Source organism: Nansenia antarctica, assembly GCF_963989245.1.
Source record: "Nansenia antarctica genome assembly, chromosome: 1".
In the NCBI taxonomy this organism is placed as follows: Eukaryota; Metazoa; Chordata; class Actinopteri; order Argentiniformes; family Microstomatidae; genus Nansenia; species Nansenia antarctica.
The window spans coordinates 69,032,521-69,058,844 of record NC_137674.1 but is presented as its reverse complement, the minus strand read 5'-3'; the positions used below and the strand labels follow the sequence as shown (position 1 = coordinate 69,058,844).

The window sequence follows — 26,324 nt, the reverse complement described above, 5'->3', positions numbered from 1 at the left end:
AGGCTGCAGAGATGATGGACAGGAACATGAAGAACGTGTTGGTTGTGTCCATTGGCTTCCTGTTGCTGTTCACCGCCTATGAAGGGCTGCAGAGTTTACAGGTAGACAGAGAGATCAGGGACTGTAGACCAGGGGAGGCTTGTGGAGGTAGAAATCGGGAGGACGGACTCATTGTTGTACTGTTCATACTGTATAAATGATTTAAAAATAATTTAAATGCTTGCCCACGAACAACCTAGCAATTATTTGACCCTAAATGATCTCTTCGATGACTTTCAATCAGGCTTTTGCCCCCTACATAGCACTGAAACGGCCCTTATTAAGGTCCTTAACGACATTCATGTAAACACTGATTCAGGAAAAATCTGTTTTGGTACTACTAGATCTTAGCACTGCCTTTGACACTGTAGACTATGACATTCTAATAGATCGACATAAAAACCTGGGTAGGACTTTCGGGCACTGCCCTAAACTGGTTTAGATCCTACCTACAGGACAGAAGCTACTATGTCTTCATTGACAATTTTGTATCTGACCAAATTACAATGACATGTGGGGTTCCACTAGGATCAATCCTTGGCCCCCTTCTATTCAATCTCTACATGCTTCCACTGGGACACATCATAAAAAATAACAAAATTGCCTACCACAACTATGCGGATGACACTCAAAATCTACATAGCCCTCTCATCGAATGACTATAGTCCCATTGACAATCTCTGTAATTGCATTGAGCAAATAAACGCCTGTATGACACAAAGCTACCCTAACCCTAACCTTAACAAGGACAAAACAGAGATAATTGTATTCGGTACACCTGACATCGAAAGTTAGCGCAAAACTTGATTCTCTCTCTCTTCAAACAAAAAAACAGGTCGGACATCTTGGTGTAATTCTAGACTCCGATCTAAACTAAATCAGCCTACTATCACCTGAAAAACATAACAAGACTGAGGGGCTTCATGTCCAAGCAAGACCTTGAAAAACTCATCCATGCATTTGTTTCGAGTAGACTTGATTATTGTAATGGTCTACTAAAGGAGCTGTTCGTAAATTGCAGCTCATCCAAAATGCCGCTGCTAGGGTCCTAATAAAAATAAAGAAGTTTGAACACATTACACCAATCCTGAGATCTTTACACTGGCTACCAGTCTCGCAGAGAATTTAATTCAAAATCCTCCTAATTACAGACAAATCACAAAATGGTCTTGGACCAAAATACATATCAGATCTTCTCCCACCCTATATTCCAGCAAGGCCCCTAAGGTCAGCTGAGACTAATCAGCTTATCATTCCAAGAGTGAAAACAAAACAAGGTAAATAAGCATTCAGTCACTCTGCTGCATGCTCCTGGAACAAACTCCCTGAAGAAATCAAACAGGCCCAAACCCTACAAATATTTAAAACGAAGCTAAAAACCTTTATGTTCTGCAGCAGTTATAGTTAAACACTAACACTCTATGTAAGCCTTCTATCCATTAACTATTATCTTTACCTGCAGCAGTTATGAGTTTTATGATCCATAATAAGCACTATACATTTATTGCAAATAACGGCTGTTAGAGCGTCTGTTAGAGCGTCTGTTAGAGCGTCTGTCAGAGCGTCTGTTAGAGCGTCTGTCAGAGCGCCTGTCAGAGTGTCTGTCTGTTAGAGCGTCTGTCTGTTAGAGCATCTGTCTGTTAGAGCGTCGCGCAAGATAGCAGCTAAATACAGACCAGTACCTGCAATCTCACACGCCATATCGGGAAGAGCAGCGCTTGAATACAGTTATCTTTTTATTCATTGTCTTATTATGTTGTTAAATTTTCTATACACATGTATCTGTATCTATTCTTGCCATTTCTATTTCTATTTCTTTTATTTATTTTTTTATTTTTATTTTTATTACTAACCTGTATTTCTTTTAATGCTATATATAAAGCACTTTGAATTGCCCCTGTTGTATGAAATGTGCTATACAAATAAACTTGCCTTGCCTTGTATATTATGTACTATACTGTCTCAATTGGACTGTTCCTACTGTATATGTTTCAGATGTCTGTTTTGTCACTTCATTTTGTTATTGTTGGTGTTGGTGATGTGGGTTGCTGATACGCTTTAATTACCCCTCTGGGATCAAGAAAGTACCTATCTATGTAGTGCATGGAACAGAATGAGGAATGGTATAAAACATGTTTTGTTGCGTTAAATGCATTACAATGCTTCAGAGGCAATTGTAGCTGGGCTAACAAGCAACAGAGTAGAACACAAACCACTACGACAGAGACATAATCCAGCATGTTCTTCAGTGAACGCCCAGTGTCTTCTCCTCTGTTCAAAGAGAAGTCATCCATATACAGTACAGTAGTACAGTATGTAGTTAATGACTAGTGTATTCCAGGGGAGGCTGGCGGAGGTAGAAATCTGTGATGCATGGTATGCAATCAGGATTGGTATCAATCACATCGTTGTGTCTGATACCATTCCTCATTCCATTCCATGCATTACAATGAGCCCCGTCGTCTGATTTCTACCTCCACCAGCCTCCTCTGGTCTGTGTGTAGTTGTAGCAGTGTGGAACGTGTGTGTGTTCCCTGCTGTGTTCCAGAGCAGTCTGAATGCTGAGGAGGGGATGGGCGTGGCATCCCTGAGTGTGATCTACGCCTCCATCATCGTGTCCTCCATGTTCCTGCCCCCCATCCTCATCAAGAACCTGGGCTGCAAGTGGACCATCGTGGCCTCCATGGGCTGCTACGTCGCCTACTCCTTTGGCAACCTCTACCCTGGATGGTAAACACACACACACACACACACACACACACACACACACACACACTCACACACTCATGCGTTACATACATGAAGTAGAAATCTGACTAGAATATTTTATGTTCGGACAAGTGGACTTCCTCCTGCAGTTGTCCGATGGACAAGTCCAAACTAAAAAAGAAATCAATATGTATTATTATATGCAAAAAAACGTATGTGCTCTCGTAGTTCATTATCGTCGATGTTATAGAGTAGACGTTCATTCATAGTTTGTAAATTCGCTCATCATAAAGGGATCAAGTAATTTGATTTGACAAGAGGCATTCCATGAGTGCTGATCAGATTCCAGAGCGAGTTTAAGAACGCAGCCATAGTGTAGCCTACGTTGTGGGTTGCCTATCATCTGTGCCATTCACGTGAACGTGTATTCGCTTCTTCTCAATCCCGCTTATTTTCATGTAGTTCGATGCAATAGTTTATTTTAGGTTTGAAGTTTTAAGACGAACACATCGCAATGCGAACTTCAGAATGGCACTAGTGATAGGCAACCAACAATGTACCCATGGGCGTCAGCAGCTTTTTGAATGTGGGGGGGACACTTATTTTTCGGGGGGTCTGGGGGTCCTCCACAATTAGAACATAAGACATCATACAAAGGCTCCAAAAGTGTGACCTCTTTTGTCATTTGCAGACACAAATGACTGGCAAATCTCCTTTAAGTCAAGTTTGTCAAGATGCTCTTGGTGGATGTGGCAAACAGCCACATTGTTCAAGCGCTTTTGAGACATTGAAGAGCGCAGCCACGTCTTGAGCCTTCTTAAGGCACTAAAACTTCTCTCAGCCTCTGCTGAGGAGCATAGCACAACAAGAAGAAGCCTGACCAACACCTCTACTTGAGTGAACAGACCTCGAACCTCTGGCAGCATAGCTCTCAGTGTATCCACCACTTCACTGACTGTGCTGCAGGGATACTGAAGTTTGAACATGGCTAGCTGTACCTCCAATGAATGACGGTCTAGTTCTGGGTACGAACGGACCACATCCACATCCTCCACCTTTCCAGTTAATAACACTCTTTCCAGTAGACTGAGTGTTTCGAAGCTGCTTTGGTCAAAGCGCCTTGTCAACTGGATCTCCACTACATCCAGCATTTTGAAGAATTCTATCCTGTAGAACTCCTCAGGGGAGGTAGGCCTAAATGCTGGTGCATTTCCTGTGAAGCGCTTTGGGGGTCTCCGGATATGAGGAGTCTGGATAGCCTCTATGTCCAACTCCTGGATCATGTCACAGGCTTTGGTGTATATCTGATGACATTTTTCATCACATCTCTTTACCCGAATTGTGTTTTTCACACAATCAACCGCAGCCAGCATCCCTGAGACACTTACTGTCTTGCTTTGAAGGGAGCGGTTGAGACATTCAAGTTCTTTTAGAACTTCAAGGGCCATAATCAGGCTAAGCAAAACCTGCCCCTTCTGAAACCTCTCCAGAAGCCCTCTTGCAGTTATGCAAGTGTCAGAGCATGTCTCGCTGACATTTCAACTTGGATGGCTGACCACCATCTCAAGCTCAATCTTAACAAGACTGAGCTCCTCTTCATCCCCGGGAAAGCCTGCCCTCTCCAAGACTTCTCCATCACAGTGGAGAACTCTACTGTAACCCCCTCCCTGACAGCCAAGAACCTTGGAGTGATCCTGGATAACCGACTATCCTGTGCGGAGAACATTGCAGCAACGGCTCGCTCCTGCAGATTCCTCCTCTACAACATCAGAAGGATACGACCATTCCTTACCAGAGAGGCAGCGCAACTCTTGATCCAGGCACTGGTCATCTCCCGCCTGGATTACTGCAATGCACTCCTGGCTGGGCTCCCCGCTTCAGCCATTAGACCTCTGCAGCTCATCCAGAATGCTGCTGCCCGGCTGGTATTCAACCTCCCCAAATACTCGCATGTCACCCCTCTCCTTCGCACCCTGCACTGGCTCCCGATAGCAGCTCGCATCAGATTCAAGACCCTGGTGCTTGCATACCAGGCAGCTAAAGGGACAGCCCCTGCCTACCTGAGGGAAATGGTAACCCCCCAAACCCCTGCCCGCTCACTCCGCTCCTCCACCTCGGCTGGCCGACTGGCCCCACCTCCTCTACACAGCAGTCGGGCTGCCCGATCACGTCTCTTCACAACACTGGCTCCCCGCTGGTGGAATGAGCTCCCCACGGCTGTCAGAACGGCAGAGTCGCTACCCATCTTCCGTCGTAGACTGAAGACCCATCTCTTCAGGTTACATCTTAACTGCTCCTCCTGAGACATCTTCCGACCCTCACCACTACGTCTCCTAAAGACACCCGCTTTCCCCTCTACTGTGTCCCTAGAACTTCTATTGCCCCCATTGTACTGTTTCTCAGTTTCTCCAGTAATATATTTTTATTTATTTTTTTAGTAGAAGGCGATAATAGGGAGAAGGTTTTTCCTCCTATCAGTGGCCCCGGGCCCGAGCTAGAGTACTCTTCCTGCAACGAATGGTGGACTGCTGATTCACATGCTTAGTATTCAAATGTATTGATTGTAAGTCGCTTTGGAATAAGGCGTCTGCTAAATGCCAAAAATGTAAATGTAAAAAGAGGAGCCATGTGCCATTTCCTCAAGACTGACCAAAATATTTTCGTATTGGTCTACAACTGCCTGGATAGCTACCACCCTCATGAGCCATCGTGTGGGGCAGAGGGGCCTCAGAGTTCTGAAACTCCCTGCTTCCGACTGGGCAACCTCCTTAAATATTGTTTTGTATTTCCCAGATAGATGGTACAGATTGCCAAGTTTGTGGACTAAATCCAGCGCATCAGACACAATAGTGCTACAGGCTGTCTGAGTCACCAGATTAATGCAATGAGGACCACAATGAACGTAGAGAGCAAGAGGTTGTGTTTCTTTTATGACTGCCTGAACGCCTTTAGCTCCACCTGCCATATTGGCTGCCCCATCATAGCTCTGCCCGCGAAGGCAGGATAAGGGCAGGTTCAATCGAAGGAGGACATCAGTTGCCATCCGAGCCAACTCTTTCCCTGTTGTTGAGGAGACTTGATAGAGGCCCAAAAACTCATCATGAGGTAGCAAATCACTATCTACATAGCGTAGGCATATGGCCTCTTGTTCATTCCCAGACAAATCTTGTACTCCATCAATTATGATGGAGTACATGAGTGTGGACACCTCATGTATTTCCTTTGATATATTTCTCAGAACGGAGTTGCCCATAATAGTTAGCATCTCATTCTGCATTTCTGGACTTGTGTAATGGTGACAAACCTTACTGAGCCAACGCTTTAGAACCTCATCATCCCCTGCTCTAAGCTTCAGTAGCTGAACAAAGTTTCCCCCATCACTCTCATGTCCACGTAATGCTAGACCCTGACGGGCAAGTAAACGAACTGATTGCATTATTTTCAGCAAACAAGATCTGGCCTCTCTTTGCTGCTGCATCTTAACTGATGATAACTGTGTTTCTATTGTCCTGTGAAGGTGTGTGTGAGTTGTAACAGCAACTTTGTGTGCATGACTATTTTCATGGGCTCGAAATTTTTCAATGGCCTTTTTCCAGTTTTTAAAACCAGAAACCACAAAGGCTAGATCCACATTTTTCGCAAGAGGGCTTGCCTGCCTTTTGAATGCTTCTTTACAATAGAAACAAAACACGCCCCCAGCATTTGGCACATAATGAACCCAAGGAAAGTCCCTAAACCATTTTTCCTGAAAGGTAAGAGTCTTGTTCAGACGTTGGGGTGGAATGACTCTCGGGTCAGGTTGATTTGCCTTGTGGTACACATCCTCTCCCTCGTCTCTCTCAGGCTGGCTCCTCTCACCCTCCTCTCTCTCAGGCTGGCTCCTCTCACCCTTGTCTCTCTCAGACTGGCTTCTCTCACCCTCCTCTCTTTCAACATCCCTCTCTTGCATCTCCATCAGAATGGGTCTCTCTCTCTTCATTCTCAATGTTTCCCTCTCTCTCTTCCGTATCTAATGTCTCCTGTTCCTAGAAATTAAAATAAGAATGAAATTGTCCATTCATTTAATTAGATTATCAATTTTCATAATTCACAGTAAACTTTCATGCTTTCAGGCATGCTAAATTATGCCTTTGCAAAAGTTGGTATAGACTGAGGGACTGGGCATTAGAAGATTGTGAAATTATTATTATTATTATTATTATTAATAATTATAATAATATTTAATAATAATAATAATAATAAGCAATGCTACATTTTCCTTAACTGCCTGTCACCTTTCAGCACTTACCTCAGCAACAGAGCTGTCTCCACTGCCCCTGCCTGCTGCCCAAGCCCGGATTATCCATATATTGCATCGGGTGAACGCCCTGGGGCACCAGCCAATGGGGGGGCACCAAATTATTCGGACAATGATTAGACCTTTAAAATATTTTGGGCACATTTTTAAAATATAGGCTATATTTACTGGAAGACATCCACACAGGTACAAAACTAACGGTTATATTTAGGCTATCATGTATAAAAAGATAAATAATTGCGAGTGCCCCCCCCCCCCCCCCCCAGTCACAGACAAGTGCGCCCCCCAATCACAGACAGGTGCGCGATGACGCAGTGACGCCAAACTATCAACTAAGAAATCAAAATGGACAGGTTGCTGTCCTGTCTTGTTCAGCGCATTGATGCATACAGGGCCCTGAATGGACTATTTGGCGTTTTGTTTGATTCCGACATGGACCGCAATTCTGTGCGTAAACGCGCTGCTGCGCTCTCCTCCACATATCCAGATGACCAGGACAAAAACTTTGGAGATGAATCAAGGATTTTGTGCGGGAGGAGACAACCCGTTCACCAGAGGAGATGCTTCAAATCCTGAGAATACATGGACTACAGACGACGTTCCAATGTGTGTTTGTCGCACTGAGGCTCTTCCTTACCCTGCCAGTTACCAACTGCAAGGGCGAGAGATCCTTCTCTCAACTCAAACGAGTGAAGAATGAACTCAGAACCACTATGGGACAGAAGCGTCTGTCTGCACTTTCCCTGCTGGCAATTGAATCCGAGTTGGTCAAAGAGATGGACTTTGAGGATTTAGTCAACAACTTTGCCTGCGGAAAATCAAGAAAAAAGAAGTTCTGCTAAAGGTAAGGCTTACTTATGATTATTTGGGGCTAATATGACGCTGTGGCTGATTTGGGCCTGTGTGATGCAGAGCGGCAAAGAGAGAGGCGCTGTTTATTTCCATTTTTGGACTTGATATTGGGTTGGTATTGAGCTTGTTTTATTGTAGTATACAGTATGTGCATTTTCCCCCTTTGTTATGGTTTTGCATGTAGTCTCAGGCCATTTATGATGGAAATAATTAGCCTATATTTAGAAAGTCGTGTTGCATTGGGATGTGAGTTGCATTCAGATTTGAGCATCAGTGTCAAGGCTATACTACGGCATTAGGCCCAACTGGGATGAGCCTGTACTGTAGTAATATGCTCTTGTAAATCTATGGTTTTTGTAACCATAGTAAATATACAATTTTCACTTGCAAAGTAAAAATATATATATATGTGTGTGTTGGGGGGGGGCACACAAAGTCTGGTCACCCTAGGGCACCCTAGGGGGTTAATCCGGGCCTGCTGCTGCCCCTGCCTCTGACTCACTCTCACTCTCAACCACCTATATCAGGAGAAATGGGGATGCATTGAGCACTTGTTCATATTGTTTTTCTCTAATAGAACATTTGACATAGAAATACAATCATCAATACAAAAAATACAATCACAAGCATTTTAGAAATAGAAAAATAAATGGAACAGGTGTTTTCTTCTTCTTTTTTAACCCTAGCTCAAGCAATCAGATGCAAAATTGATTCTTTGGGTGGGTGCAATGGCCAAATTAAATAGTGCAAATGCTCAGGGCAATGAACACGGGCAGGAGATGCAATAATGACAGGACAGGTAAGCACTGTGAGGTGTTTGTCGCCATTCTGTGCTTTTGATGACATTTCGCCTGTGTCTGTTCTGCATTTAAACATGTCTAACCGCACTAGTAATGCATAACAAAACTGCTAGTGCCATATAGCTGATCTAGCTCGTATTTGGTTGCTAGTAGGCTATGCTAATTCTATTGCTAATACAGAGAATGTCTCATAAGGTGCTAACATTCTTATCAGAAAAGCTGGCTGTGTTTGACCTTGGGAGAACGCAATGTTGCTGTTTGGCCACTCACGGGAAAACTTGGATGACTTTGACTTACTTTTCTCTTCTTAGAAAAAAAATTCCTTATATCCATCTTGGTGGATGATCTAAATATCGTCTTGCCTCAGTCTGAATGTTTTGAATCTGCGTGCGTGTCTGATGCTGCTGCTGCCGTGTTAAAAACAGAAGTAAAACGCGGAGTGGATTTCTGGATATGGGCAATCCCCTACTCATAAAGTGGAACGGATTTGATTGTGAAGCAATGAAAATAACGCTGACCAGTCATGCAACATATTTTTGATGGCAAATGTGGGGGGGTCCAAACGACCTTGTTTCAAAGGTGGGGGGGACACGTCCCCCCCCCAAATATATGGTGGTGACGCCCATGAATGTACCTATAACATCCACAATACTGAATTACGAGAGCACTTAGGCCACAATAGGCCTACATAATAGTTAACGAGTAATACGAAGGGTGACAGCACAACACCGGCAAAGGAATTATTTGAAGCTAAGAGAATAAGAACATTTCTATTGAGTTGAGTTGGACAATTTGAGTCAGAAACGGCGGTCTAGGTGGACAGAGAACTGCCGCTCTGTTTTCTCTTTTTCTGACCATTCTCTGTAAACCCTAGAGACTGTTGTGCGGGAAAATCCCAATAGATCAGCACTTTAAGAAATACTAAAAATAGCCCGCCTGGCACCAACAACCATGCCACGTTGAAAGTCACTTAAATCACCTTTCTTTCCCATTCTGATGCTTGGTTTGAAGCAGATCGTCTTGACCATGTCTACATTCTATACATTCTATATTCATTCATTCATTCACATGCCTAAATACATTGAGTTGCTGCCATGTGATTGGCTGATTAGATATTTGCATTCATTAGGTGTACCTAATGGCCGGGTAGTGTATATTGCTTTTTAAAAATCTTTGTATTTGGACAAGTAACTTGAGCTCTCGGACAAGTAAAAGATAAGTTCACTTGCCGAAGGACAAGTACCTGAAAAAGGTTAATGTCAAGCCCTGTCCGGTGTGTCATATTTTAAGGATTAATTTATCCTGAAAGAATAATATCAATGTGACAGGGTGAGCTCGCTCACCAGTGAGATAACTGCCAGCTGAGCTATAACAATATAGGCTACAATAATCAACACTTCACAATAAACATTTATTCTTATTATAAAATCTCTTGTTCTAATTTATTTTCATACAATTCCCCAATGTACAAAGGTACTATTTCATAAATGTACAATGACGTCACGGACAACTTTACCGCTACCATGGTAACCGGGGACGCCCCACGAAAGGCCGTGTGTGGCAGCTCGAGCCACTGGGCTAACTGGCTAGCCTTTACCTTAGCTAGTAATTTATATGGCTAACAACCAACCGTCATGGAAAACCAACACATATTCATAAGCAATAAATAATCCTAAACAGGTATACACACAGAACGACGTAGTCAAGCCACATTTACCTTTTAAATGTGACATGTCAGGAAAATATTGGCATTTAACTTACTCTGTGTTCACTTGCTAGCTAGCTTAGCTGGCGAATTGTACAAGCCAATCTCAAACAACATTCAAAATGAATACCAACTATAAGCATATTCGGCGTAGCTCCCAAATAGGCCTAGACTAAATGTAGAGGTGTCGACATGTCACTAACCTGAAAGAATAATAGGAATTTAAAAAGATGTCTGTCCTCAGGGGCTACTGAGTCTCAACTGCCAACTGAGAACACAACCGCAGCTCAAGCCCACAAGTGAACACTCCACCACCTCGTGTCGTGCCTGCCCTCTAGCTGTACTTTACATGCCTGCATATGTAGCCATAAGTGTTAAACAATGAAAAATGAATGGGGGTTACACGCATAGTTTTGTATCTAAGATCATTTTCACACCAATCGTTGGACTAAAGATGGTCTTAATGTTTCGTGGATTTTGCAAATGTCACCCTCATCCTCCTCCTCCTCTCTCAAGCGCTAACCATGCTCCCTCCCCCCCTCCTCTCCAGGGAAACGCTCATGAGCACCTCTGTGATCCTGGGCCTGGGGGGGTCTCCCCTCTGGTCAGCCAAGTGCACCTACCTCACCATCAGCGGCAACCTGCAGGCCCCGAAAGACGGCAAGAAGGGCTCTGATGTCATCAACAAGTACTTTGGCATCTTCTTCCTCATCTTCCAGTCCTCCATCGTCTGGGGAAACCTCATGTCCTCTCTGATCTTCAGCCAGAGCTCAACCATAGGCACGCACACACACACACACACACACACACACACACACACACACACACACACGTACACCCACACACCAGGGGAGGCTGGGGGAGATAGAACATCAAGGGAGGCTGGTGGAGGTAGAACACCTGGGGAGGCTGGTGTAGGTAGAACACCAGGGGAGGCTGGTGTAGTTAGAACACCAGGGGAGGCTGGTGTAGGTAGAACACCAGGGGAGGCTGATGTAGGTAGAACACCAGGGGAGGCTGATGTAGGTAGAACACCAGGGGAGGCTGGTGTAGGTAGAACACCAGGGGAGGCTGGTGGAGTAGAACACCAGGAGAGGCAGAACACCAGGGAGGCTTGGGGAGGTAGGGATCGGAGGTGTTGGTACCATTCCTCATTCCATTTGATGCATCACAATGAAACCGTCCTCTGATTTCTTCTTCCCTGTCATGATGTAATGTTTATGGCTATGTTTACATGTATGTCTATGTGCGTGTGTGTGTGTGTGTGTGTGTCTGTGTGTGTGTGTGTGTGTGTGTGTGTCTGTGTGTGTGTGTCCTGCCAGCTGACATCCCTGAGGAGGACCTGTTGTTCTGTGGAGCAGCCACCTGCTCTGAGGTCACGTCCAACACCACCACCAAGAAGCCTGAGGACAGGCTGGTCCACATCCTGGTCAGCTGCTACATCGGTAGGAACCAGATCACTGAAATGACCATTATCACAGGGAGACAGTGTGTGTGTGTGTGCCTACATGTGTGTGTGTCTGTGTGTGCCTGCATGTGTGTGTGCATTCACCGTGTGTGTCCCTGCTTCTTCGCAGGCTTGGGCGTGCTGGCCATGCTCATTGTGGCGGTGTTCCTGGACAACGTGGACCGGGATCAGGCACGGACGTTCCGCGGGAACAGAGAGCCGTTCTGCAGTACCTTCCTCGCCACCTTCCGCCTGCTGAGGGACCGGCGGCTGCTCATGCTCATCCCCCTCACCATGTACTCCGGGTTCGCACTGAGCTTCCTGTCGGGGGAGTACACCAAGGTGAGGACAACAGCGGGGGCCAGATCTCACACCGGGGTTAGAGGCTGATACTTTTACCACCAAAGATGAGAGGCTTCAGATTGCACCTTTAACAGCCAAGGAACACAACTCTTTGTCACGACCAGAGGTGGGACCCAAACAGAGACACAGAAGAACAGGTAAGAGTTCAAACAAAAAGAGTTCATTATTATCTACGAGAGCAGATGGGAATAGGCAGGCAGGTCATCAGGCAGGCTGGGGGTCAGGCAGGTAGGCTGGTCGGCAGACAGGCTGGGGGTCAGGCAGGTAGGATGGTCGGCAGACAGGCAGGGTGGTCGGCAGACAGGCAGGGTGGTCAGGCAGGTAGGATGGTCGGCAGAGAGGCAGGGTGGTCAGGCAGGCAGGTTGTTGGGCAGGCGGGTGGTCGGCAGGTGGGGAATCCTTCAACAGGGACAGGGAGAACAAGGTTAGACTGGGGATGACTGAAACACAGATTATCAGGCAGCGGCGAGACACTGGCACATGAACCAACCATGTATGGCTATGATCTGGCGTCAACTGGCAGCAAGTGCAGGGCTTAAGTAGGAGCTGGTTGCTGTCTTAATTGCCTGCAGGTGGAACCACTAATTGCCGGCCGAGGCCCAGGGGGCGGAGTTGTGACACTCCTTGTGTTCTCTCAAAAAGCTTCTTCCCCTCCAATGCGTTTTCAGTAGGACGCGAGTGGAGGACCAATTATGAAAAAAAATTAGGCTCTCTTGGCGGTTAAAGGTGCAATCTGCAGCCTCTCATCTTTGGCAATAAAAACATTGACCCAGCATTTCGTATTCCTAACAACTGAGAAAATGCTTCAGAGTTGTTCTCAGGATATAGGTGATCTCGCTTTGCTGATATTCCCACGCTAATTAACTACATTGTGTGTTTTCTTTCCAGAACTACGTGACGTGTGCGTTGGGGATACACTTGGTTGGTTATGTGATGATCTGCTTTGGAGCGACCAACTCTCTGTGTTCCCTGGCCTTCGGCAGGCTGGCTGAATACACGGGGCGGGCACCACTCTTCTTCCTGGGTGAGATCAGCTACCCCTGAAGTCCAGGGCCCAGTTGTTCAAAACCTTTAATCTGGATCAGAACGATCTAGATTATTTTTTGCTGTCCACTAAATGCCAAAAATGTGAAGGTAAAATGTAAGGCAAGGCAAGGCAAGGCAAGGCAAGGCAAGTTTATTTGTATAGCACATTTCATACAACAGGGGCAATTCAAAGTGCTTTACATGCATTATTTAAAAATACAGCAAGAGGAGCATATGAAAATAACAATTACAATGAATAAAAGCAAATATAAGAAGTAAATAGATAAAACATTTAAAAAGACAATAGTTAATGGGAAAAAGACATTGATAGAAGTGTTTGTGTTTAATCATATCCCTCCACATCCTTCTACATCCCTCTACATCCCTCCACATCCCTCTACATCCCTCTACATCCCTCCACATCCCTCTACATCCCTCTACAACCCTCTACATCCCTCTACATCCCTCTACATCCCTCCACATCCCTCCACATTCCTCTACATTCTCTACATCCCTCTACACCCCTCTACATCCCTCCACATTCCTCTACAATCCTCTACATCCCTCTACATCCCTCCACATCACTCTACATCCCTCTACATCCCTCTACATCCCTTCACATCCCTCTACATCCCTCCACATCCCTCTACATCCCTCCACATCCCTCTACATCCCTCTACATCCCTCCACATCCCTCTACATCCCTCTACATCCCTCTACATCCCTCTACACCACTCCATATCCCTCCATATCCCTCCACATCCCTCCACAAGAGGAGCATAAGAAAATAAAAATTACAATGAATAAAAGCAAATATAAGAAGTAAATAGATAAAACATTTAAAAAGACAATAGTTAATGGAAAAAAGACATTGATAGAAGTGTTTGTGTTTAATCATAACTGGTGCAAAACATGAAGGTTTTTAGCTTAGATTTAAATATTTTAAGGGTTTGGGCCTGTTTGATTTCTTCAGGGAGTTTGTTCCAGGAGCATGCAGCAGCGTGACTGAAAGCTGCTGCACCGTGTTTTGTTTTTACTCTTGGAATTATTAGCTGATTTGTCTCAGCTGACCTTAGGGACCTTGCGGGAATATAGGGTGGGAGGAGATCTGATATGTATTTTGGTCCAAGACCATTTTGTGATTTGTATGTAATTAGGAGGATTTTGAATTCAATTCTCTGAGAGACTGGTAGCCAGTGCAGGGATCTCAGGATTGGTGTAATGTGTTCAAATTTCTTTGTTTTTGTTAGGACCCTAGCAGCGGCGTTTTGGATGAGCTGCAATTTACGAACAGCTCCTTTAGATAGGCCTGTTAGTAGACCATTACAATAATCAAGTCTACTCGAAACAAATGCATGGATGAGTTTTTCAAGGTCTTGCTTGGACATGAAACCTCTCATTCTTGTTATGTTTTTCAGGTGATAGTAGGCTGATTTAGTTATTGAGTTTATGTGGCTGTTGAAGTTTAGATCGGAGTCTAGAATTACACCAAGATTTCTGACCTGTTTTTTACTGTGAAGAGAGAGAGAATCAAGTTTTGCACTGACTTTCGATCTTTTGTCAGGTGCACCGAATACAATTATCTCTGTTTTGTCCTTGTTTAGTTGGAGGAAGTTTTGTGTCATCCAGGCGTTTATTTGCTCAATGCAATTACAGAGATTGTCAATGGGACTATAGTCGTTCGGTGAGAGGGCTATGTAGATTTGAGTGTCATCCGCATAGTTGTGGTAGGCAATTTTGTTCTTTTTTATGATGTGTCCCAATGGAAGCATGTAGAGATTGAATAGAAGGGGGCCAAGGATTGACCCTTGGGGAACCCCACATGTCATTTTAATTTGGTCAGATACAAAGTTGCCAATGGAGACATAGTAGCTTCTGTCCTGTAGGTAGGATCTAAACCAGTTTAGGGCAGTGCCCGAAAGTCCTACCCAGGTTTTTAGTCTATCTATTAGAATGTCATGGTCTACAGTGTCAAAGGCAGCACTAAGATCTAGTAGTACCAAAACTGAGATTTTTCCGGAGTCTGTGTTTACGCGAATGTCATTAAGGACCTTAATAAGGGCCGTTTCAGTGCTATGTAGGGGGCGAAAGCCTGATTGAAAGTCATCAAAGAGATCATTTAGGGTCAAATAATTGCTAAGTTGTTCGTGGGCAACCATTTCAATAATTTTTCCTGTACAGGGAAGGTTTGATATGGGTCTGTAGTTGTTTAGTACAAATGGGTCTAGGCCGTTCTTTTTTAGTAGAGGCTTAATAACTGCAGTTTTCAGGGCTTCAGGGAAGATTCCTGATGAAAGGGAGGTGTTAATTATTTGTATTAGTTCGCCTGCCATGCAGCTAAATATGTTTTTAAAAAAGCTTGTTGGCAGGACATCAAGGGCACAGGTGGATGGTTTAAGACGTGACATGATTTTATCTAGGGTCTTGTAATCAATGGTGTTAAATTGTGACATGGTTGTTATGTCCGCCCTATTTGGGGTTGTTAATGGGGACATGTTTTTCATGCCTGACACAGAGGACCTAATGCCTTGTCTAATGGTTTCTATTTTATTGTTAAAAAAGGATGTGTAAAATGTAAATGAATGAATGAATGCATGAATGACCAAATTAAACAAATTATACCTTCATTGCCCTGGATGCTGGTGGAGGTAGAAATCAAAGGCCATTGTAATGCATGGCACGGAATGTTGATACCATTCCTCCTTCCACAATGAGCCCGTCCTCCGATTTCCACCTCCACCAGCCTCCCATGTTCTAAACAACACCTCTCTCCTTCCTTCAGCGGCGGTGACCAACTTCTCCTTCATCCTGGCCCTCCTCTTCTGGAAGCCTCACCCAGACCAGCTGCCTGTCTTCTTCGTGTTCCCTGCTCTCTGGGGCATGGCTGATGCCGTGTGGCAGACACAGACCAACGGTGAGCTGCTGGCCTTACACACACATTACTGTAGGCCACTGGTTCTCAACGGGGGCGTTCAGAGAACATCGGGGGATGCTGGAAGCAATATTTATGAAAGGGGGGCGTTGAGGTGTTCTTGAGGGGCGTTCACACATAATGTACAGTATTTTCCTGTAGAAAAAACAGCTGTCAGCGTCTTTTGTTGCTTTAGGAAACCACTACTCTGCTTGTGATTGGTCAGCTGTCAGCAGTGTTATTACGGGTACGTTCGTAAATGCATGAACGGTCAGTTTGCTCGGACAAATCATCTTTTCAGTCAGAGCACCCAGCTCTGAGCACTCCCAGAGCGCAGTGCTCTGAGCGCATTTATGAACGTACCCAACAAAAAGCAGCCGGGAGCGGAGCGGCAGTCATTGTTGTAATTTTGGGATCACGACTGTTAATAATCTATGTCACTTTGTTAAGTTTTGATATGAGAAATTCCACTAACAGATTCGAACTAAGTGGTCAGTTTATGAAAATAATACCCGTTTCTATGTCTGCTACGACATGGAAGAGCTGGCTAGCCTGTGCTACACACATAGGGCTTTCACACCGGCAAAGAACCGTGCCGGTTCGCGTTCGCAAACCAAGTCTGGAACCGGCCGGCGCGTTCAGACCGAAGCTCAATTGGTTCGGAACCTGAAAAGTTGGTTCGCAGCGGGCACCAAAAAATAGTGGTTCTCAAGTGAACCAAAAACGCGAACCGTGACGTCGTCAGAGGGTGTGTCATATTCTAGGCTGCAGAGACCAGCAAGGAGGAAGTAGACCAAATGTAATCTAATCTAAATCTAATCATTAGTGATCCAAAACAATATCAAAAGTGTCATTATTCTCTCTATCTTCCTCACATGCTCAGCAAACACACACACGCACACGCGCGCGGACATGCGCGAACGCGAATTTCGTAAGCCATTTCTATTCCAGTAACGGAGCAGCTGATTAGTAAAAGAACGCGTGTAGAAAGTGTCTTTTGTTTTGTTTCATAGAAAATAGTGTTTATTTCAGATACTGTAGTGGAAGATATTATCTTCATTTCCAGTGAAGTAGCTCGGGGTCTCTAAAGCTAGACAAGCGAATAGAGAGCACTCAGCATCCGTGCATGTTGATGTGGCGTGGCAAACACCTTCTCGTGGTGCCCCCCGTAAGTAGCTAATGACTGCCAAAAGCAAGAAGCGAAACAAAGTTTGCCAACCAGGGCCCCTCACCCGGGCTGGTGTTCGGCAGCAGCCGGGGGAGAGGTCTGCTGACCTCGAACCCAGAATACTGCAGCTGAACACCGAAGGACTAACCCCCAGTAAGATCGACGTCATCGAACACCTGGCCAAAACCACCAAGGCCCTCGTCATTCTCCTCCAGGAGACCCACTGCATATCAGCAGACAAGCTAGTTCTACCAAACTTTGAGCTAGCTGGGTCTACCCTGAGCAGGAAGCATGGCCTCGCCACGTTTGTCCAACAAAGGTTGAGCTGGACTCTCGCTGATGAGGCGTACCGGGACTTCTGCGGCATGTTGGTGAAAGCGGCAAAAAAATCCATCCCACGCGGACGTCGCATTAGCTACAAACCGTGTTGGGATGAGGAGTGTGAGAAGCTCCACTGTGCCTTCCTCCAGGCCCCTGCAGGAGCTGAGTCGGACAGGCTCGCAACAGCCTTGCTGTCAAGACTCAGCCGTAAAAGACAGGAGCGCTGGGAGGAGGCCATTGACTCCATCGACCGTAAGGCATGGAGTATCATGAACAATCTCACTGGTAGGTCCAGACACTCCCCCCGTCACTGCCCCATCTCTGCAAATAAAATCGCATCACAATTTGTGAAAAGTGGGTCATACGAGGGCAAAGACCGCGAGTCGTCTCGACTTGTGGCAAAAGAAGTGTCAGACCTCTGGAGGGCCCCAACACCTAGCAGTGACTACATCTCCGGTGAATTCACCCCGGAGGAGTTCGCTGCTGCCCTCCAGCATCTAAAGCCAGGGAAAGCTCCGGGGCCTGATTCCATCTGCCCGGAGCTTATTCTCCATGCCGCACCCGCCTTGAAATCCTGGCTGAGAGCGTTCCTCACTTCCTGTTTGCGCCAACTCAAGATCCCCAAAATCTGGCGAAGAGCCCTAGTTGTTGCGATCCCTAAACCGAATAAGCCTGAAGGGGACCCTAAGAGTTACCGTCCCATCTCTCTGCTATGCATCCCCTTCAAGATCCTCGAGCGTCTCATCTACGCCCGCATTGAACCAATTGTCGACCCGCTGCTCCCACGTGAGCAGGCCGGGTTCCGACGCGGGAGGTCGACCGTAGATCAAGTCACCCTTATGACTCAAGACATCGAGGATTGCTTTTCGGCAAAAAAGAAGGCCGGGGCCGTCTTTATAGACCTGACGGCTGCCTACGATACCGTATGGCATCGCGGCCTCTCCTGCAAGTTGCTCCGCCTGCTGCCGGACAGGCACATGGTCAGAATGATCATGGAGCTCATCCGTAACCGCAGCTTTACCCTCACCACCGGTCGCGGACAGCTAAGCAGGCTCCGACGCCTTAAGAACGGCGTCCCTCAGGGATCGGTCCTGGCCCCCCTCCTCTATAATATCTACACCTATGACCTGCCCAACACACTCTCGCGGAAGTACGCCTACGCAGACGACCTCGCAGTGGTGTACTCTGCTGGAAATTGGCAGTCTGTGGAGGGGATTCTGAGCCAGGACATGCAGACACTAGTGGCATACTTCCGGAAATGGAGATTGAAGCTTAGCGAGGCAAAGACGGTGTCGGCTGCCTTCCACCTTAACAACAGGGAGGCTAAACGTGAGCTTAGAGTACACCTAGATGGAACTCCCCTGCCATGTTCCGCTGAGCCAATCTATCTCGGCGTGACATTGGACAGGACGCTCACGTTTCGCCGACACCTCGAGTCACTGCGCAAGAAGTTAACAGCTCGTGTGGCGTTGATGAGGCGACTGGTTGGCTCGGGCTGGGGCGCCGGTGCAAGGACCTTGCGCACGGCAGCCCTAGCCCTCGTTTATTCAACTAGTGAATACTGCGCCCCAGTATGGTGTCGCAGTGCCCACACCCGCCTCATCGACTCGCCTATAAACGAAGCCTTGCGCATTGTGACAGGATGCCTGCGTCCTACCCCCGTGGACAACCTTCCCATCCTAGCAGGCATCCAGCCCGCAGGCCTCCGCCGCATGGGAGCCACAGCACGTCTCGCCTGCCGGGCCGTGGAGCTTAATAACCATCTGCTCCATGATAGGCTCACTATAACAGCGGAGCCCTCCCGGCGTCTCAAGTCGAGACACCCATTTGTGCCTGCCGCACAGGATCTCAGGCAGCAATGCAGAGATCTCAACATCAGTGCGGCAGGATGGGCGGATTATATGTGGCGCGCGGAGTGGGAGGCTAACACCTCCAAACTCCGCGACCACATCCCAGTCGCCGGAGCTGAGCCCCTCGGGATGGACTTGCCAAGGCTATCCTGGGTGAGGCTCAATCGTCTCCGGACCGGCGTCGGGCGTTTCCGCTCATCAATGCACAGATGGGGCTTGGCCCCAAATGCGTCGTGCGAGTGTGGCGCAGAGGACCAAACCGCAGACCATATTATCCTGGATTGCCCGGTGTACCACCCACCCAACGGGATGCATGGTCTGTCGGTACTAGATGACGAGACGATGACGTGGCTTCTGGAGGGGTGTCCAGAAATATAGCCCGGGTGAGCCCCTCAACCAGGTCTCGGGGTGGTAAAAGGGTAGCCCCTCGGCCCCGAGCCTGGTGGAGTGGAGAGGAAAAACAACAACCCATACGCCGAAGAAGAAGCTGCCATCTAGTTGTGAAATGTTTGTTTATCCCGCCCCTTCATCACCCAGCGTTGATAACGCGGATGGTTCAGGTTACACTGGTATGAACGCGGGCTCGTTCGCCAGACAGCACCAAGGTTCAGAGGTTTCCGAACGCGAACCGGCACGGTTCTTTGCCGGTGTGAAAGCCCTAACAGAGCCAGCTCTTCCATGTCTTCCAAAAGATAAAATGCAGACAGTACTCTATTGAGTATCTTAGCTATGACTTCATACCGTCTCCTACCAATGCACAACTCCCAATGCGTACACTGTGCGAACATGTATTTTCCAATGAGGGAATGAAACCCTCACGTTTAAAGGAGCACCTTATCAAGATCCACCTGGATAAGGCAGATAAGGAGCGTCCGTTCTTCCAGGCCCTCAAAGAGAAACATGGTAGGAGCACCATCAGCAGTCTCTTTGCTAGGAAGACCACCCAGACTGACAGCAGGTTAATAGCGTCATATAACATCTCCCTGCTGATAGCCAAAATGTGGGCAGCCATTCACAATCGGAGAGACGTTGGTACTCCCTGCCATCGAAGAGGTCATGTCTACTGTGATAGAGCATGATCCCACACAGGTGCTGAAATCCATCCCACTCAGTAATGACACAGAATTGATGTAATGGACGCCGATATAGAGGTGCAGCTGTGTGCCATCCTGTGGGAAACTCCATACAGCCTTCAGTTGGATGAGACAACCACTTCTCACAACAGTGCTCTGTTGAGGCCTATGTCCACTATAGTGCCTCCAACAGTCAGGAGATGGCTGAGGAATTTTTATTTTCCAAATATCTGGACACAGACACCAAGGGCCAGACCCTTTTTAATGCACTGGATGCTTATCTACAGGAGGAGTCAATCCCGATCTACAACATCCTCGCATGTGCCACTGACGGTGCCCCGTCCATGGTTGGCAGGTACCGTGGCTTCACCGCTCTGCTGAAGGAGCAGGTCCCGCATGTCCTCACAGTCCACTGTGTCTTGCACCGCCACAACCTTGTGGCCAAATCTAAAAGTCCACCGCTCCACGAGTCTCTCAATGTTGCAGTCAAGGCAATAAACAACATAAAAGCCCACGCCCTGAATAAGAGATTGTTCCTCCAGTCGTGTCAGGAAAATGACGAGACCTTTGAGCGCCTTCTTCTCCACACGGATGTCCACTGGCTCTCAAAAGGAAACTGCCTTGCTTGTTTTTGTGGGCTGTTTGACAGCATCGTGGAGTTCCTGGAGGAGGTGGATGCAGCTCTCGGGGAACAGGTGTCATCCAGCCACTGTGACATCATGTACCTCGCAGATTTCTTTGGCAAAATGAATAAAGAATGGAGGCAGTTTGCTCATTTCCCGCTGTTGACCAAGGTGATCTAGCCTAGGCTACTAAATAATGATAATAATAAATAATACATGTAATAAATGTAGGCTACTCAATGCAACACTATATTTGTGTCCCTGGTTAGTATAAATAACTTATGTATGTATTATCATCCATCACAGTTTGGTACGGCAGCAGACAGTAAATCTCGGAAAGAACTACAGCGAATAGTAAAAAAATCAACTAAGATCATCGGCACCCCTCTCCCATCAGTTCAATCAGTTCAATCAAACGCACTACCAATAGAACAAAGAAAATGATCTCTGACCCCTCCTACCCTGCTCACCACCTGTTTCAACTGTTGCCCTCTAGCAGTTTTCTTTTGCTATAAGGACTCTCAACACCTGACTCACTGCACTAACCCTGCTAGATGTACTCTTACCGATGAGCGCCTCCTCATTTACACAGACCACCTGAGGATGGTGAATGCCAACTTGAAGATCCGCTTCAGGGATTCTTTGGACCTCGATGTTCCCACCTGGGTGGTGCAGCCCTTTCAGGCGGACGTGGCGGAATGTGAGCCAGCAATCCAGGAGCATCTCATCGACATCCTCTGGCTTGGGCAACATGTGGGTCAAATACTCTCAGTGTTACCCGGCTCTCTGGGAGAAAGCGAGGCTGCTTCTTCTGGCTTTCCCAACCACATACCTGGTGGAGCAGGGATTCAGCCAGGTCCTCCACATGCAGTCCCAGTACCACAATCGCTTGAACTTGACGGCCTCAGGTGCACTGCGACTGAAACTAACTTCTCTGCAACCCGCAGTGAAGAAACTGGCAGAGAACCACCAAGCGCAGGGCTAACACTAACCTTCCCCCCCCCCCCCCCCCCCCCGCAATTTGCAAAATGCAACACCAGCACACTTAAACAACAAACAAAGTTCAGTGGACCTTTCCGACCTGTCAATCATGCTAGAATTGGCCTAATAACCAATAAGATGATTTCTTTTTTCAGAGTGGGCCAGTCCCACTCATATTTTTCATTTTATTGGACAGATATAGTGAAGACAGACAGGAAAGTAAGGAGAAGAAGGGAGAGAGAGGGCATGTCAGCAGGGCATGGGCCAGATTTGAACCCATGCTGACATGGGAATATGTGTGCACTCGACCACTGGACCATCTCAGGCCACAAGATTACCTGATTTCTTAATCAGTGCCGCCATATTGTCCCACAAGGTCCCACAAACAGAGCTAGTTTTTTTTAATTATTATTATTTTACTTATTCGATTGAAGAAAACTGTTCTTATGTGCTTGTGGAATGTACAGAGATACCCTGCTACACTGAAGGTAGCTTATTTGATTTATTTTTGAAATAGTTTGATTTGGGGGGTCAGGAATTGCAGCCTGAATCGGAAAGGTCAGTTCTGTAGGCCTAATGTACAGTTTTGTAGCTTACTGTTTGTTCTGCACCGGACATTGCACACACGTGTGAAATTGCTGCTGTTGCGTAGCAGTCTGTTTGTATTCTCTGCTCTTGTCTGAGTTTGTTTAACACTCATAAACATAATTTTAATTCACATTCACATGGCTTTTCTGCTCTCTGGTAAACTAATGATAATGATATTCTAACTGCCTAGTTAAATCAAATCTATTATTTGGCATTCATTGACATGCTTTTTAAATGATATAACACAGAATATTAGTCAACATTAATATTCAGGGAAGAAAATAAGCCTACTTTTTTTGATGAGGGGCGGTAAGAGACCTGGATAATGGACAGGGGGGCGCTGGCCCAAACAAGGTTGAGAACCACTGCTGTAGGCTAAGGCTTCTTCAAGCAGTCTAGTGTAACCCAGGCGTATAAAGCCTAGTACATTCATACACACAGGTTATTAGACACATACACTAAACAGACATGATAAATAGGATAATACATTCTTAACTAAATGAATTAATTCTAACCTACTTACTTCAACAATAATTTAATTAATACATATTAAAACAGGGATTCGAATTGTGACTTGTAGTGGTGTTTCATGTAATAAATATGAGCAATGATACAGCCAGGATTGTTTAGAGTAGAGCAGCCAATCAGGAGGCGGGAAGAGCGAGCATGTTTTGTGAAAATGTAGACAAGTTTTGTGAATGTATAGCGCAGAGCTTGAGAGACTGGAGATTGTGAAAAACTTCCAAAATCTTGGATACTCCTTCTGTGTTCTGCGTGCGCAACTCCATCGGAGGTTGCGTGTGAGGATGTAGGGTGGCGAGCCTTCCCAAGACTGGATCTGAAAGAGAGAAGTACCGTTGAACTGAGTTTTCTACATTCACCCACGGTAAAACTAATGGATTGGACTGAGTTAATCCAATAAGAAAAGGACCTGGAGCTATTCAAGGATTGATTAGGGCAGAAACTGTCATTATTCACCTCTCTAAAAGTGCACAGGTTTGTTTTGTTGTAAATTCTAATGCACTGATTTGAATTTCGTCTAAGAGCCACCAGTGATGTAATATTTTATTTTGTTTTCCATACTGGTCTTTCTACTTTCTACTTCTTCTTCTTCGGCGTATGGGTAGTTGTTTTCCTCTCCACTCCACCAGGCTCGGGGCCGAGGGGCTACCCTTTTACCACCCCGAGACCTGGTTGAGGGGCTCACCCGGGCTATATTTCTGGACACCCCTCCAGAAGCCACGTCATCGACTCGTCATCTAATACCGACAGACCATGCATCCCGTTGGGTGGGTGGTACACCGGGCAATCCAGGATAACATGGTCTGCGGTTTGGTCCTCTGCGCCACACTCGCACGACGCATTTGGGGCCAAGCCCCATCTGTGCATTGATGAGCGGAAACGCCCGACGCTGGTCCGGAGACGATTGAGCCTCACCCAGGATAGCCTTGGCAAGTCCATCCCGAGGGGCTCAGGGCCGGCGACTGGGATGTGGTCGCGGAGTTTGGAGGTGCCCACTCCGGAGCCTCATATAATCCGCCCATCCTGCCGCACTGATGTTAACATCTCTGCATTGCTGCCTGAGATCCTGTGCGGCAGGCACAAATGGGTGTCTCGACTTGAGACTTGAGTACTTTCTACTGATATTTTGTGTCCATATTGTGACTCATTTTGATAATTGATAATATTTCCTTATCATTTCATGATAAGAGGGTTCATAGAGTAATAAGGGTTAATATTTCAAAGAAAGGGTCTGGTTAATTTTTTTATAGAATAAATACATAAATAGGAATCAATAAATAAGAAATTCATAATTTACTTTAGATAGATTATAATTAGCTAAAATACCTAAACTCATACTTACCTGTGAGCAGAACCAGACCTGCATACTTAATCATCTTGGGTTACCTGTGGATAAACACTGCATATCCTTATTGTGTTTTCATTGTGTTATATGTTTGTTATTGTGCTCAATTACTTTTTCTACTGTTATAAATAAATTACCTGGTAGAGAACAAAAAGAAAATATAAAAAATATACACTTACCGGTATTTTCTTACCTTGTAAACTTTAGATCCTGTCCCGTTTGAGTTCATTTCGATGGTGTTGACCTTCTCTCTCCTAACGAATCTAGGGTTTTCTGATCATCTGGTCCATAACTTGATAATTAGCATTCTGTTAACAGTGTTCTCTAAGATACTTGTTACACTAGGCCTTCAGCCCTAACTCTGGTAGGTCTAACTGAGGTAGGTCTAGGCCTACAGCTCTAACCCAGAACTGAGGTAGTTAGGCCTACAGCCCTAACCCAGAACTGAGGTATCTTGGTGTCCAGCCTAGGTCCAGACTTGAGATACGGTATCTAGTCCTAACTAGACGCATGTTTCCCTCTCCTTCCAGCTCTCTACGTGATCCTCTTTCCCAGAACCAAGGAGGCTGCGTTTGCTAACGACAAAATGTGGAACTCGCTGGGATATGTCATCGCCTTCGCCTACAGCACCTTCATCTGCCTGGAGACCAAGCTGTACATCCTGCTGGGCGTGCTGCTGCTCTCCGCGGTGACCTACCCCTGGGTGGAGTACCAGGAACACAAGAACCCCACCCTCCCCATCGAGGATGGGGCCTACGCCACGCACAGCCAGCAGGGGGCAGAAGAGTACAAACCAGACGAGAAACACGTCATCGCTTCAACTAGTTTGTAGTTTGAAGGCGACGAGATGTGGGGGCAGAAGAGTACGAACCGGAGGGGACTCATGTTATGACCTTGGCTCAAAGGCCACAACAAAAGGTAGACACACCACAGTTTTAAAGTATAACAAAAGTATTTATTAACTCAATTGTACAACCAACAGAACACTAAATAAAAGACTGTACTATGAGGTGTTAACGTCAGTGATCAGTGGTGATGCATGTTGCATGGGTGAGTATATGGGTGGATAGGTGTTGAAAGGTGCTAAAAGCAACCGTAACATAATCCAAACAAAGGATACCTGTAAAGTAAAAGAACAAAGAAGAAAACCGAGTGGCAGCAGCAGAAGCAGAGAGAGAGAGGCAGGTCCTGCAGTTTGGCTTTCATGACCAAGTCAGCCAATCAAGACAAGTTTCAATGCAGGATAGAATAGAACCAACACTAACCCCCAGTGCACACCCTTAGGGCACCACAGGGGCCATCACACACACACACACACACACACACACACGTCATCGCTTCGACTAGTTTGTAGTTTTAAGACGACGAGATGTGTGTTTTATTACCTGTGGAGTCAGTGGTTGTGACGATCCACACTTGGTCCTATAAGGGGCGCTATTACACCTGTTGTCCTGTCGACCTTCCAGATGGGCTCAGGTGTGGTGGATCATGCTAATTGTCCCAGGAACCTTAAATCAAATCAAATCAAATCAAATTTTATTTGTATAGCGCATTTCTTACAAGATGCAACTCAATGCGCTTGAAGAGTGGGTTAGATTCATGGACTCTCTCTCTTCCTTTGTCGACCAGCAGCCGTTTTTGGTTGTCGTTACTATTTTCTTTATCATTATTTCCATTTAAACATTATATTCTTTAATAAATCTC

The 26,324-nt window shown here is 46.2% G+C and overlaps 1 protein-coding gene across 1 annotated transcript; it reads left to right on the top strand.

Annotated features, from left to right (window-relative positions):
* Nucleotides 1-11: 11 nt before the first annotated feature.
* Nucleotides 12-26,324, top strand: LOC308152516 (protein unc-93 homolog A-like; the record flags this gene model as incomplete). Its single annotated transcript, XM_080525513.1, has 8 exons — nucleotides 12-101; nucleotides 2,588-2,769; nucleotides 10,953-11,583; nucleotides 11,658-11,847; nucleotides 11,980-12,191; nucleotides 13,101-13,236; nucleotides 16,021-16,152; nucleotides 25,151-26,324. The coding sequence occupies 8 exons, from the start codon at nucleotides 12-14 to the stop codon at nucleotides 25,450-25,452; spliced, it is 1,875 nt and encodes a 624-aa protein (XP_080381639.1). The 3' UTR covers nucleotides 25,453-26,324.